This window comes from Microcaecilia unicolor, chromosome 1 (assembly GCF_901765095.1).
Source record: "Microcaecilia unicolor chromosome 1, aMicUni1.1, whole genome shotgun sequence".
Lineage (NCBI taxonomy): Eukaryota > Metazoa > Chordata > Amphibia > Gymnophiona > Siphonopidae > Microcaecilia > Microcaecilia unicolor.
The window spans coordinates 83,494,536-83,510,597 of record NC_044031.1 but is presented as its reverse complement, the minus strand read 5'-3'; the positions used below and the strand labels follow the sequence as shown (position 1 = coordinate 83,510,597).

At 37.8% G+C, this 16,062-nt stretch overlaps 1 protein-coding gene across 1 annotated transcript in view; it reads left to right on the top strand.

Moving 5' to 3' along the window:
- Positions 1-4,920, top strand: part of LOC115467297 (la-related protein 4B-like) — a 123,891-nt gene extending 118,971 nt beyond the window's left edge. The window contains exon 6 of the mRNA XM_030199190.1: positions 935-4,920. Coding sequence (XP_030055050.1) covers positions 935-1,219 — 285 coding nt within the window. The 3' untranslated portion in view covers positions 1,220-4,920. The remainder of the gene's footprint in view (positions 1-934) is intronic.
- The last annotated feature ends 11,142 nt before the right edge of the window (positions 4,921-16,062 follow it).

Here is a 16,062-nt window from a genome sequence, read left to right as displayed (position 1 = left end):
GCCTACCTCTTTTTTTGCATCTGTTTTGCATCTACCTCTTTTCTTCCCCTTACCACTATTTATGCATTTACTCTTCCAGATCTGCCATAATTCCCAATTTCAGGAGGGAGTTTACAGGCCAGTCCTGGATTCCTGACAGCTCTATCTTTGTGCATTGTGATCTGATTTCAGTGAATATAATCAAGAACTACAAATACAGTGCTGCTTTAGAATTCAGGTTCAAAACCAGGATTGGCCTGAATGTCTTTCTCCTAGAACTGGTTAATTTGACAATTGTACTATCTCTAGGGAAATATTAAAATGCTATATAGGCTTGTATTTTTTTTGTTTTGTAAGGTTTTTGTTTTATGTTTAGTATAATTCTATTCCTTTAAAATTCAATTCATCAACCAGCGTTTGTGGTGCAGATAAAAGCATTTGACACAGCCTTGTTTCAACAAACAGTGCCTGCATCAGGAGTGATACAATTTTATGGACAAAAGATACATTAATAAACATATAATTATATAAATAACTAAGATATTGGTGATGTTTTTAATCGGACAGGTTCTATTCATCTCATTACCTTACTGTGCCACTCTATGTACCACCTAGTATAATTCTACCCCAGAGCCGTGCTTTGAGTAGAGGCCTGCATTCAGAGTTGCTAATTTAATTCTGTCATCAAGATGTTGATCCAGTTATAGCTTTGTCGTATAAGTGAAGCAGCATTCAATGAGAGAGCCATTTATGATATGGAATTAGATTGCTAACTATGCCTTCATGTGACTCTTCATACCATAGATGTTTTAGGGTATCATAAAATACAGTTAAAGGTAAGACATTTTAATACTTGAGAGACAGCTTATCAATAAAATGGTTAAATGGATGACAAAGATAAAGTACCAGTGTCCCATACGCTCTTATTTTTGTTTACCCATTTTAAATTACACAGGAATTACGGAAGCCTAGTTATGCGGAGATTTGCCAGCGAACAAGTAAAGATACATCCACATTGCAACCCCAGAAGGAGCAGAAGCCAAACACTGTAGCTTATATAAAAGAAGAGAGAAAACCCTCTGACTCATCAACAGAGAAATCCAGGGAACTCCTTCCTATCAAGGCAAACTCAGGCCGACCCAAAGACCAGAGACGACCATCAGGGCGTAGATCCCCCCCTCCAGCCATTGGAAAAAGATTAAACAAAGAACAGAATACACCTCCAAAATCTCCTCAGTGAACATAGTATTGGAATGAAGGATGAAAAAATTCCTACTTAATTACATTAAAAGTAATGCAACTTTTGCCCTTTCACCCCTCAGAATACAGAGAATGAGTTGCTGGTTAGGAGCTTGCAGCAGTATTAAGCATATGGAACTTAAGGGTTTTTGTTTTTCTCCCTGTGAAATATTTGCCCACACTTGAACCAGCAGTCTGTTCTTCCTGGATCTAAACCTTAAGTTTAGGTTGGTGCTTAATTGGAGGAAATACACACAGCCTGTTTTTCAGGATTAAAAATTCATTTAACTAACTTGGATATATTATTTTTTAATTTAAAATTTCAGTATGACTACACAAATGCAAGCTTGTTTAGTATTTGTTTTCTACACTATGAAGCAGAACTGTGCTGTTGAATTTTTACATTTGTCAATAAGTTAATCTTTTTAATATCAAAAACAACTGATATTTACTGATAATGAAAGCTAAGTGTTTAGAGTACAGAGCATGGTAAATTTTACAAAACAAATGTCAGACCTTATTTTTCTTAAGCTGCTATGTCAGTATAGAAAACTTGCACTTTTAGGTTAAACTATTACAGTTAAGTCTAGCAATGTTAATAGAATGTCTTTGAATATAACAGTTGGGAGATATAAAATATGATTAATCCTGTGGATAGCACCTTATTAAGTTTCAGACTATTGGTTTTCATTGTCCTGCAAGCATTTAACTAGCTTCTCACTCCAGAATAGAAATGCTATAAAATACAAAGCACATTGATATAGAAGAGATGTTAAAATACATGAGCTTTCTGGTTTGCCTCTGCTCTCTGTATTTTTGTTAAACCCATGCTCAGGAGCACTTGGAAGGAGCTTCTCTAAAGTCAGCTTGGTGTTGGAATCCTTGAACTGCAAGCAATTAGATTTGAATTTGTTTTCTTTTTGTTTTGGTTTTTAAAGAGTAATGATAATGGTATTTTTTGTTTTGAGTGATAGAAGAAAAAGTCCCCGTTATTCACATCTGGGATGGTATTTCTCACTCAATCACTTTAGAGTGATACTTTCTGAAGGTCAGGGATGCACTAGCAGGTTTCTAATAAAGTTGTATCTAAATTATTTGTGTTTTGAAAATGCCTAAATATTTTTTGAATATTCAGGACAGCGGACATTTCATATGACTACGTTTTCCGCTAACTATAACAGTACAGTTTATTCCACAAAATGTTTATTTAAACAACTGATTTTTTTAAAGAAGATTTCCATCCAATATTTAAAGACTTGAATTTTATTTAAACTTGAAAATGACTTTGCCTTAACTTTTGTATAAGACAGGTTAGAGTTACGTCTGACCCTTTGAAGGGTTAGTGTGAGTGGAATACAGAATTACTCAGTTACAGTATATATTGTCACTGATTTTACTGGGTAAATTTACTGTAGCACAGGAACTAGCAGCAGGTTTTGTAATATACATTAAAGATCTCAAGCAGTTGATCTTTTTTCAGATTGTTGAAAAATCCTGTAAATGCAAATAGTCAATACTGTATTAAATATGTGCATTTGGAAGTGTGTGCTTTGCTTGTACAATTGTAAATAATCAGAACATATAAAAAGGTACCTAAGAAAAAAATGATAAAAATTATTGTTGATATTATAAATGTTGCTGTTGAGCTGGATGTAGATAAACTAAATGTTGTGGTTTGAATATCAGTTTAATTTGTTTTTATGTTTATTTTTTCATTTTGTTTTACTCTGATGTGCTGAATTGACTCTGCCTTTTCACTGCAAAAAGGAGATGATGGCCTTATCTAAAGCTTTCTTTCTTCATTATTAGTAAAAGTGTGCATTTTAATTAACATGGAAATATTTGTGTTTCATAGGGAAAATAGTAAACGCTAGCCACCAACACTGATTTATATTGTTTCAGCTGAAACAATCTATATACTTGATGCTTTTAGGTGCCTGCAAGTAGTATCTGTCAAGGTCAGCAATGTGTCTTGACATATACCACTTTGAAAGACCTAAGCACTTGGGCTGAAAGGAGGGGCAGTGAAGATTCAGTGGCTCATGGACTGGTGGGTGCAGCAAATGGCCGTGTCACATGCCTCACTCTGTGCAGACTAGAGGACGGACACGGTGACTTAGTGGTAGGAAAGGGAAACAAACCAGTGATATGGAAGGACTGAAAAAGCAAATGGTGGAGTAGGGTGAAGAGGGGTTTGCTATATAGCAACTTACTCCCTCATAAAGTTTTTGTATATGCTAGTAGTATAAATATTTTGATTGTTTTTGTTTTCTTTAACAATTCCCAGACTGCCAAAACACCCCAAAGCCTTATCTGACTACGATTTCCAAAGCAGTTCCTATCCACGGTTGACTTTGATGCAAATTAATTTTCTAATGCCAGTAAAATGTATGGCATTTGATTTTTCAAGAACATTTCAAAGTGAAACATTTTAATCCAAATCAGTTCTTTCTTCATTTTATTTTTAAACTGTTGATAAAATATGCATTGTAGTTGAGAATTATTTAGTTTCAGCTTTGATTTATTTTTTTCTTTAATGCACACTTTGAATGTCACTAAAGGAAAGATTGGCTATTTAAGAGCTGATCTTTTCCCAGTTGGCAGTGAATATGGTATGTAGACATCTTATGAATTTAAGCCAGCTGTAGTGATACCTTTATGAGCCATCAACAGCTGCAAACATTAAAACTAAACACGGTCATTTACAGCAACAGATGGTGATTAAAGCAACTGAAACATAAGATGAGCAAGACATGTTGAACTATTCTGAAGTGTTTGCCATTTGTACTAGGTCAATACACTGTAATTATCACCCAGCAAAAATGTTGCATCAAGAATTTCAGCCTTGCTCTTGTGTTTTTTTTTTATTTGTTTTTTTTTTATAGCTTTATTTTTTAATTAAGCAAAATAACATGCCAAATAGCTGTAGGACACACTTATTCTCATCCTTACTGCAGTTGATTTCAGTAGTTTCCACTGAATAATCGGTGATTTGAGATGAAGGACAAAGTAGTCATAACTGACGGTTGCTATGCCACATTCATAATTTCTTTTGAGATCTTTTACAAAATGGCATCTGAATTAAGTGCTAGGAGTCTTGTAGTTAAAATATAACTTTTTAATTTGTTGATTTTGGCAGTACTATTGACAAGTTAACACAGTATCTGGAACCACTGTAACCAAACTAGGAAACATTGTGTTTATTGTGCAATGGATTTTGACAAAATCCCCACCATGCCTTTAATGATTTTGTAATCAAAAATTAAGCAGATACTAGCAATAAGCTATTCTGCTTTGGCTGTATCTTTAAAAATTTCAGTTTGTATTAAAAGGGTCCTTGTTCATGAATGCGATGCAGTGTTACCACAAGAGCAACAACTGACTGTACTGGTGCATACCTTTTCTTTTGTATGTCCTTCGGCTAGCTGCAGGCAAGGTTTATATGTGCTTTTCAAACTATTACACTAATAGCAGCAGACAATCGAAGGAAAGCACTAACTGCAATTTCATGAAACAGAAGTGTAATATGGAAACTGTTTTTTTGAGGGTTTTTGTTTTTATTCAGTTTCTTCCATTAAGACTGGAATCAAGCTTACATGTAACCTATTTTATAATTTGTTTCCTTTTGTGTCACACAATGTAAAAATGTCTAATTTGAAAAAAAAATTGTAGGTTATGAAAAATAAAGATTTAGGCACTGTTTGATTTTTTTTCTTTTGTTTTCTTTAATTTAAAACGCAAAACATTACTTTGGAGGGAAATGTTCTTCCAGTGCAGTTGTTTCTTTGATTTTTTTTTAAGCAACTATTTTAACTCCTTGATGTGTACTCAAAATATTAATAGCTTTGTTGCAGACTCCAGAGATTTTATTTTAAGAAAGATTGTTCAGACTAGATTTGGGTACAGAAAATAAATCAATTTCTAAACCTTGAAATCACAGCATAGAGGTTAGTAGATTTGAAAATTATTTTGTTTTGTTCTTATATTCTACATTTCAAAAACCATTTATCCATTCAATGTGGCACACAATAAATAGTGTAAAAATGTTAAAGTTGAAATAAAATATTAAATCATACAAACATAGGGCCCTGTTTACTAAGACATGCAGTAGGCGCACTTAACGTTTTAGCACGTGCTAACACTAGAGACACCCATAGGAATATATGGGTGTCTCTAGTATTAGTGCATGCTAATTTTTAGCACACACTAAAATGTTAGCGTGCCTACAGCGTGGCTTAGTAAACGGCCCATAACATTTGCATTTAAATGCTGTGCCACATGAACTTTATCTTACCACAACATCACTTTGTATTTGTTCACACCGGAGTCTGCAAACGCCTCTCCGGTACTATGTAAGCCACATTGAGCCTACAAATAGGTGGGAAAATGTGGGATACAAATGTAACAATTAAATAAAAATAAATATAGTTCTTAAAAAAAAATTGTAAGCATTTCCATTGGATCTTAGAGATATTAAGCTAATGGAGGAACATTTCTAAAAATCCTTATTCTTCCTATATATACATCTATCTTCAAACAAACCAATCAGATTCATGTTTTACAAACAACCCAGTTTATATGAGTTATGTTTATTGACTTGCTATACCTGTGTTATAAGGTTTTTTTTTTTACTAAGCTGCTGTAAAAATAGGCGTTAGTGCACCCTTACTCAGGTCTTTCCCATAATCTAAGGCCACTTTTACCACAGTCATAAAAGTCCCAATTTTCTATTTTTTTAATTAATTGTCATGCACTAATGTTGCCATTCTCACACAGACATTTTTTTAAATGACCTCAGGAGCAGTTACCAGCATTTATTTTGTAGGTGGTATAGGCTGCATTATCATGCACTAACTAGTTAGCATGCAGGAGTGTGTTATGCACTAACTGGTTAATGTAGGAGTGCCAACGCTCCACCCTTGACATGCCCCGTCAAAAAAAATATTTAAGCACTCAATTGCAGATTGCAAAGTTTCATCCCTCAATATTTTTTTTTTGCTGCATTAGGTGTATAGTAAAAGGGCATGTATGTATATGTGAAGTAATTTGTTTAAGACTACATGTTTTTATTTTATCCCGTTTACATTTTAAAGTGTTTCAATACACCAGGCTAGTAGAATGTCATTTAAAAAAAAAAAACAGCACAGAGCCAGAAAATGTGAACTCTTGAGTCCTGATCAGCCATATATATTTTGCTGAAGGTAAATGAAGACCAGCTTCCAGGTTTGATCCTAATTTAGTGAAGGAGATAACTGCAAAAAGCATCTTTATAATAGGTTTGAGTCCCAGGTGGTTCTAAATGTAAATATTTAAAATCAATCCAATGTTTGAGTAAGCAGTGCAAATTTCTAAGAAGCATAGAAGTGTTCTATGCTTCTTAGTGTTAATATGAGCAAACATACGGCATTAAAATAATGTAAGGTAATGCTGACCACTGATTGCAAAATAGCTTTTACTCTTGGAAATGGATCCAGAATAGGTACAGTAATATTTACATACAAATCTGGGTATTTAAACAGCTAAAGTTTCTTCAGAGTTGAACACCCCTCAAAAAAATTTAAAAAAAAGTGTGAAAGTTTCCAAGCCTCCTCAAAAACATCTTTAAAGGACAACAATCTGTCATATGCATAAATAAACCTGTACTTTGCAGTGTTCTTTAAGAATTATAAATTACATTAGAGAATTGGGAACTCAAAAGGGCCTAAGGGGACCGTTCAATGCAGTGATTAATGAAAAAGCCCCTTTCCTCATAATAGTCTGCACACTGATATGAGGGCTGTAAACTAATGTGTTACACTCTCAACATGAAAGAAAATAATAGAGATATTCAAAATGTAATTAATAAGAAACCAAAAAGTCTGATTGCATACACATCTTCACACCCTTTTCAATGGCAACCCCCAAATTAGCTCCTCCAAACATTGTCATTAAGAAACCTTCTCGCAGGGTAAATTATTGTCCAATCTGCATTCATTCATATAATTGAACTGGTTTTGAATATTCATGGATGGAGAGTCAAGTGGGGTCTGAAGTAAATTTGAAGCAAAGGTCTAAATGTGACAAATATGGAGCTGCCAAAAGAACTGTAAGATAGTTATTTAAAGGGTACCAAATGAGGAAAGGGAGTCGATAAGAATATTTTCTTGTGTTTGAGTATCCCATCGGGCAGTGTTTGATCCATCATTGCAAACCAGAAAGTTTGCCACCACCAGGACACCTCAAGCAGGTATCCATCCAAAGCCTGTAGACGTGAGTCGGGGAAACTACCTAGGAAGGTCACCATGAGACCTAAGATTTACTGCCCAGCAGAGGTTGAGATTAGGAAAAATGTCTAATTCCACAATTTCGAGAATACAAACTTTTATTTAAAATATTTAACACCCAAATTGTCAAGATCATTCTATGAAAACATTCAAAATATTAAAATGCTTGACTAAAACAATGGTAATCAAACTGCTTAAAGAACAAGAGAAATGAACATTAAATATGTAATAATGAAACTTTCAAACCAATGCATACTTTTTTGCAATGTTTTTATTCAGTCATGGCAACTTTCTAAGCTTCTAGTTCAAATGAACAATAAATTGTGAAAGCTCTGTTGGATATATGGAAATAAGGGTCAGCAACCAAATTGATATTCCAATAAAAAGGTATCACACCTACAAGCTTAATTCTTGACCCTTATTTCGTGAAATAAAGATGTTCATATTTAACCAATCATGGAGTTACATCATAACACTCAGCATATCTTTACTCAAGTCCCTGTTCATTCACACAACTAAATGAGAGAAATGGTGGATATTGTCACCTATTCTTTTCAGTATCTACCTGAAGCCACTAGCCAAGCTGATTCGATCAATGAACACTCAGTTCTTTATCTATACGAATGATCCATTGAACTAGACTTATCCACAGCCTTGAATTAATGCTAACTGTTTAATAGAAATTCAGGAATGGTGTAAAAACATCTAACTTTGCCTGAACCCTAGTAAAACCAAGTTTCTATGGGTCTCTAACACAAGTGGGCGAATACCTGACATCAAAATCTCTTTTGAGAAATATGAACTCCTCAAATCACAAGTCAGGAACCTTGGAATACAGCTAGACTCAACATTTAATGCTAATCCTCCAAATCCAAGCAACTTTCAAAAGCACCTATTATTTATGACAACTATGCTGCCTCTCTCTTTACATTGAGAAGGCAAGTCTTGTCAGAGTTGTGCATGCTATGATAACATCAAGACTGGATTACTGTAATGTACTCTATACTGGTCTGACTACAAAAGGCTTGCATCAGCTCCAGTTGATTCAGAATGCTGCAGCAAGACTAATAGAAGGTTGTAAGCGATGTGACTAAATCACACCATTTTTACAAAAGCTTCACTGACTACCAGTACAATACAGGGCTAAAGTTAAAACTGTCTGATCTTCGAGGCCCTTAAATGAAATGGTACCGAGTACTTGAACAGGATCCTCCTCTACACACCTCCAAGTTCATTAAAGTCCTCCCAAGGAGTATCCCTAAATACCCCCTCTCCAAAAGACATCGCATGATGTTATACCTGCCAGTGAGCTTTCTCCACACTCTGGAATGCAATCCCGGAAAGGCTTTGCTTGACAGAAGACTATCTACTTCAGCTTGGCTCTTCACCCAGGCCTTTAAGGGAAGAAGTAACTAACTTGCTAGTAACATACACAAGGAGTGGCACCAGCTGCACATACAGTAACAGGACATGCTGATCCACTCCTACTCTAGCTGAGATAATATTTAAGCACCTTTCTGACTTCATATGCAATTTTCTTTAAATTACTCTCCTTATTTTCTAAATCCTGTTACTTTGTTGTATGTATTCTGAAAGTAGCCTAGTGGTAAGAGCAGCATACTGATGTAGACTCAATACAGATAACAGTCGGGAGTGTTATTGGGGTACCTAACACTTAGTGTAGAGTATGACAAAAATGGGTCCCAAACAAGACTACCATTAGTAAGTCTGGTGTCTGATGCAAATATATTCCTCTTTTCCTTATCTCCAAGCCCACTGTGCCAAGATAATGTTATAAAAATAGGGCAATTTTATTTACAAAGCAGCAAACATGGTATAAAAAAATAGAAATAAAGACAAAGACGATTCCATTACAGAGATAACTTACAGTAAACACTCACAGATCCCTAACTAGACTTTGAAGTACAGAGTCACTCAAACCCCAGAGCACTAATACAAGATATATGGCACATAATCTCAGTTGTCAGCAGTCCCTCAGATGTCCGTCTGGTTCAACGTAGATCTTGCCTCTCGGCTATAATGTTGCAACTGCCCCTTATCTCTGATAAGAGCTCCCTTTTTATAGAGAAACCAGAGGCATTATCTGTATTGCTGACTTACTTTCTGTCCTTGGAGGACATAAACAAGTTCATGTTGACCAGACAGTGTCTCCAAGAGTCCTGCATTGATGTCAATTCTGATAACAGCTTGCTGGCATTGATATCAAATCTGGTAACAGCCTGCTTGTTCTAGAACATCGTGACCTTGTCATCAGCTTTCAAGTACAGTAAACAAGAGTTGTGCTTCTGCTAGACTTGATGTCTCCGCATTGTTCTAGAGGCTTTATAAATGTCTGAGTTTGCATATTGTAATCAGGTTGTTAATGCTGGATTATGCCATGTATGTCTGCGACCATATCTGTGGCCGTAAATGGAATTTGCAGTTCTGAGCATAGTGCCCAAAGTGCTTCAGTAGTGCTTGCCTTGCTCCTACAATGAGAATCAGAGGGCTGAGATTCAAATCCCACAGTGGCTCCTCAGGGCCTTGGGCAACTACTTACCCTTCCATTGCCTTAGGGTGGCCACGGGTGGCACTGGCAACCTAGTATAAACCTCACTCCACTTGGCGCCTGCCATTGAAACCATCAAACTTGTGGCAGCACCATGAGCCACTCACGGCTCACTGTTTGTGGGCAACAGAGACGAGAGAGATGTAGTCTGATTATACGTTATGTAATAATTTGGTCAGGGGAATTAGCTCAAATGGTAGAGGGCTTGCTTTGCATGTGAGAGGCAGTGGGATCAATGCCCACATTCTCTAGAGAGGTTTTCCACAAACTTTAGGTATGTTTGTGGCATAGGGGTTAGGGCTGTGGACCTGCAAATCAGGGAACATAAGTATTGCCACACTGGGACTGACCAAAGGTCCATCAAGCCCAGCATCCTGTTTCCAACAGTGGCCAATCCAGGTCAGAAGATCCCAAAAAAGTTCAATACATTTTATACTGCTTATCCCAGAAATAAGCAGTAGATTTTCCCCAAGTCAATTTAATAATGGTCTGGACTTTTCCTTTAGGAAGCCATCCAGACCTTTTTTAAACCCCACTAAGCTAACCGCCTTTACCACGTTCTCTGGCAATGAATTCCAGAGTTTAATTATACATTGAGTGAAGAAATAGTTTCTCTAATTTGTATTGAATTTACTACTTTGTAGATTCATTGCATGCTCCCTAGTCCTAGTATTTTTGGAAACAAACAATTCACGTCTACCCGTTCCACTCCACTCATTATTTTATAGATCTCTATCATATCTCCCCTCAGCTGTCTTTTCTCCAAGCTGAAGAGCCCTCAGCCTTTCCTCATAGGGAAGTTGTCCCACTGTGGGTCTTTATGGTTACTGTTGACATGGTTCTCCACAGGAGGCTCTTAAATAAACTAGATGGGCTGAAGATAGGTCCCGAAGTGGTGAACTGGATTAGGAACTGGTTGACAGACAGATGACAGAGGGTGGTGGTAAATGGAGTTCGCTCGGAGGAGGGAAAGGTGAGTAGTGGAGTGCCTCAGGGATCGGTGCTGGGGCCGATTCTGTTCAATATATTTGTGAGTGACATTGCCGAAAGGTTGGAAGGTAAAGTTTGCCTATTTGCGGATGATACTAAGATTTGCAACAGAGTGGACACCCGGGAGGGCGTGGAAAGCGTGAAAAAGGATCTGAGGGAGGAATGGTCTAAGGTTTGGCAATTAAAATTCAATGCCAAGAAATGCAAAGTGATGCATTTAGGGAGTAGAAGCCCACGAGAGACTTATGTGTTAGGCAGTGAGAGTCTGATAGGTACTGAGGGGGAGAGGGATCTTGGGGTGATAGTATCCGAGGATCTGAAGGCGACAAAACAGTGTGACAAGGCGGTGGCCGTAGCGAGAAGGTTGCTTGGCTGTATAGAGAGAGGTGTGATCAGCAGAAGAAAGGAAGTGTTGATGCCCCTGTACAAGTCGTTGGTGAGGCCCCACCTGGAGTATTGTGTTCAGTTTTGGAGGTCGTACCTTGCGAAGGATGTTAAAAAATGGAAGCGGTGCAAAGAAAAGCTACGAGAATGGTATGGGATTTGCATTCCAAGACGTATGAGCAGAGACTTGCTGACCTGAACATGTATACCCTGGAGGAAAGGAGGAACAGGGGTGATATGATACAGACGTTCAAATACTTGAAAGATATTAATCTGCAAACAAATCTTTTCCGGAGATGGGAAGGTGGTAGAACGAGAGGACATGAAATGAGATTGAAGGGGGGCAGACTCAAAAAAGATGTCAGGAAGTACTTTTTCACGGAGAGGGTGGAGGATGCTTGGAATGCCCTCCCGTGGGAGGTGATGGAGAGGAAAACGGTAACGGAATTCAAACATGCGTGGGATAAACATAAAGGAATCCTGTGCAGAAGGAATGGATCCTCAGAAGCTTAGCCAAAATTGGGTGGCGGAGCAGGTGGGGGAAGAGAGGTTGGTGGTTGGGAAGCGAGGATAGTGGAGGGCAGACTTATACGGTCTGTGCCAGAGCCAGTGATGGGAGGTGGGACTGGTGGTTGGGAGGCGGGAAATACTGCTGGGCAGACTTGTACGGTCTATACCCTGAAAAAGGCAGGTACAAATCAAGGTAAGGTATACACATATGAGTTTATCTTGTTGGGCAGACTGGATGGACCATGCAGGTCTTTTTCTGCTGTCATCTACTATGTTACTATGTTTTAGTCTACTATTGGGAATGGGATAGACATGGGGAATCCACTGCTTGGCCTGTGATTAGTAGCATGGAATGTTTAAGTTCACAAAAAAATTTGTATTTAATTGAAACAAAAAAAATTACTATGACCCTATAAAATGCAAAAGCAGAGCCACAACTGTCAAAAAGTTACAGAATTAGCTAATAGCAAAATGTAGTCCAGGGGGTCAAGAAAAAAGTAAGCGATGTGTGGGATAAACACAAAGGAATTCTGTTTAGAAGGAATGGTTCTGCGGAATCTTAGTGGAGATTGGGTGGCGACGCCGGAAATTGGGAAACAAAATGGGAGGTGGCCAGACTTCTACGGTCTATACCTGATCGTGACTGAATAGATAGGGATGGGCTGGAGTGTAAATTTTAAGGGGCTTCAATGTTAGCTTCAGAACCTAGTACAAGAACAGTGATGGATAGACTTCTACGGTCTGTTCCGTGAGAAAGGCAAGGACAAATCAAACTCGGGTATACATATAAAGTATCACATACTATGTAAAATAAGTTTATCTTGCTGGGCAGACTGAATGGACTATATGGGTCTTTATCTACGACAGTTGGTGTGGGTATAAAATTAAACAATCGAGACCACAGATCAGAAAACAGGAAGCACCCTAACAATATTACAGTGACACAAATGCAGGATTTGACATATGATGCAGTGGGAGACCAAACTTTCTCTATGGAACTATGTCTTTTGTTTTTTTTCAGCAGCTTTATATTCAAACTTATGAATCATAAGTACATTAGATCACCAAAAGGTGATGTTTAGGAGACAGCAAGATTTCCAATTATGCAAGATCATTTGAATAGTCACAGCTATTAGAATATTAAGACATGGACTCTCTTCACACAACTCACATATGAGACAGTAGCACAAGTGTTAAGAAAATTCTCGTCTGCCCATTGCATGCTGGACATCTGTCCCAAACACCTACTAAAAGTAGCACTGGACTGCTTCATAAACCAACTCACCTCCTCTCTGAACTGCATGTTTCAAGAATGTCGTTTTCCAAGAGAGCAAGGCAATATACTTATCATACCTATCCCGAAGCACACCAAAGAAAATGTCAAGGATACCGCAAACTACAAATCAGTGGCATCCCACCCCGTTAACGACAAACATAATGGAAGACGTGGTGGCCAACCAACTAACTGATTATATTAACAAATACTCTATACTACATGAATCGCAACTACTAGATTGGAAAATGTGGGGTATAAATGCAGAAATAAATGTATCCAACTTATCAAGTACTGCCAAAGAATGGAATAAAATTATGTCTACAGTGAGAGGAGTGGAAATAAGGAGAGTGGCTCTGACATTATTCCATACAGCAAACTAGAAGGGCTGGATACATGGGCAGGAAAACAGCATTTGGATTAAGTCACCTAACTGTGAATTACAGTGCCATTATTGGTTAGATGGACCTAATTGGGCACAGTGTAATTTGCTGGGAGTCTAGTTAGCTTTATGGAAAAGAAAGTAGAGCAATTGCATTAAGCTGGTAGATGCAGGAGAATGCATAACATATGAAAAAAAAAAATGACTCCAATCATCAGTCTCACCCTTCCGATTAGTGTCTGATGACCATAAAGACTTAGGGCCCGTTTTACCAAGCTGCAGCAAAAGGGGACCTACGTTGGTGTTGGCGTGTGTTTTTGATGTGCTCTGAGGCCCCTTTTTACCGCAGCTGGTAAAGGTAGGTCTTTTTTGAGGAAATGGCTGTGCGGCAAGTGAAGCACTTGCCATATGGCCATTTTGGGGGGGGGGGGGGGAGTCCTCACCGCCATCCATTGAGTAGCTGTCAGGTTACACACCAGATATGACAGTGTACCGGGGATGGAAACTACTGCTGGGCTGCTGCAGTAGCCTGGTGGTACTTCCTTTTTAGCGTGAGGTAATCCTGCATTGGGCTTACTGCTACTTTGTAAAAGGGCCCATAAATGTACTTCTACAGGGCAAACTTCTTATATCTTAAAAGTTTTATAAAACAAGCGGTGTGTCTTTGAGCAACTCCATTGGAGAACAATTTAGTTAGATCTGAGTTGGTGACAAAGGAAGAGAGAGAGCATATATCAGTTAATAAGTAATGTCTCAGTTGAAGCCAATTGAATGCAGTACCAGGTAAATTGTGAAAAAGACATGAACGAATTGTTCTCCATTATAGGAGAACAAGGCCGGCCTAATTTTGGGTTTCTGGTTAATCAAGATGTTTGAGTTATACTATAAGGGAGCATCCCAAAATAACCATCATCTGTTCTTAAAATTGGTATCTAAGATTTGGATTGCTTGGAAGGTAGAATTAATCATATCTGGCAATAGGGGTATACTGGCTTTAGAAGCATATGGCAGCCTTTCTAAAGGATGAATCAAATCAGACTCAATGGAAAGTCAAGCTGGGCAAATTATTAGTAGGGTAATTCAACAACAAAAAAAAAAGCATACCTCTAAATAGCCTCAACGGTATAGAAAAAAGTCAGGGATGCGAACTCCTCCATCAGTTTTAGCAGCCTGGCAGGCTTATTTTGCCATATATATATTTGTTTTCCTCCAAATATTTTATTAATTTCCAAGAATACAAATAACAGGAAAACAATGATGGAAAAACATAGGAAGCAAGAAACCCAACAGGTGGGAAAGGAAAAAAGAGAAAGGAAAGAAGAGAAAAAAGGAGGGGGAAGCATCTAGGTGTTTAACAAATAAGTCCTTTGTACTGGTTTAAGGTGTGGCCTGAATAGTTTGGAGGTAGTTGTCCAAAATAGACCACATTTTTTTCTTAGATACTATGATCCGACTCAAACTTCTGATGCTGCAGGACTGTATTCCACCAGAAATGAATATTCAGCAACTGTGCGTTTTTCCAGTTTTGCAAAATATGCCGTTGAGCAATAGTGAGGAGAATGTCCAATAGTTTTGATTGTGGGGAGGTCAAATCAAAAGTTGCATGAACGGACTTAAAAATTACAATTGAATAAGTCAGGTCATCAGTTATGGGCAAAAGTTTTTGTATAATATTCCAAACAGCCTTCCAGAATTGAAAGATCGGAGGACACTCATATAACATATGAGAGAAAGTACCCACTTGCAGTGAACAGTGCCAACATTTGTCTGATGAGCTCAGGCCAGCAGTAGCAAGTTTTCGAGGAGTCCAATTGGTTTTATGATATATAAAAAACATAGACTGCAAAACCGCTGCAGAGGAAAGAGGTTTCATAACTTTAGACCAGAAACAGAACCACATATTTTCATCTACCACAGACTCTGTATCAAGCTGCAATCTTACTCTCCATGCTTTTATAAAAAGGATGTACTAATTTGGGTAACATATGAAGATAATAATTCACCACAGGTACAATGAACATCTTGATAGCCTCCATATGACCCCACCATGAGAGAGACATAGGAGACCACCCACCAATAATTTTCTCAGCCTTTGCTAAAGTAGTATTTAGTTTAATCAACATAAGGTAATCCCAATCCTTATGAAATAACACACCAAGGTACTTAAAATGTGAGGAATACCATTTTAAATCAGAGGAACTAATGTCAGCTTGGGTAGTAACATCATTAAGAGGTATTACTTCAGATTTATCCCAGTTAATACAGTAGCTTGCAAAGGAGAAGAAAAGAGAAACCAACTGAAGCAATTTAGAGATAGAAGAAGATGGTTGAGAAAGGAAAATAAGAAGGGCATCTGCATATGCCAAAGTTTTATGTTGCTTAGTGCCAGAAGAGAGACACCCCCCCCCCCCCCCCCAAACATCAGGAGCAGCCCTAATGGCAATAAGCAATGGTTCTAGTGTTATGTTAAAAA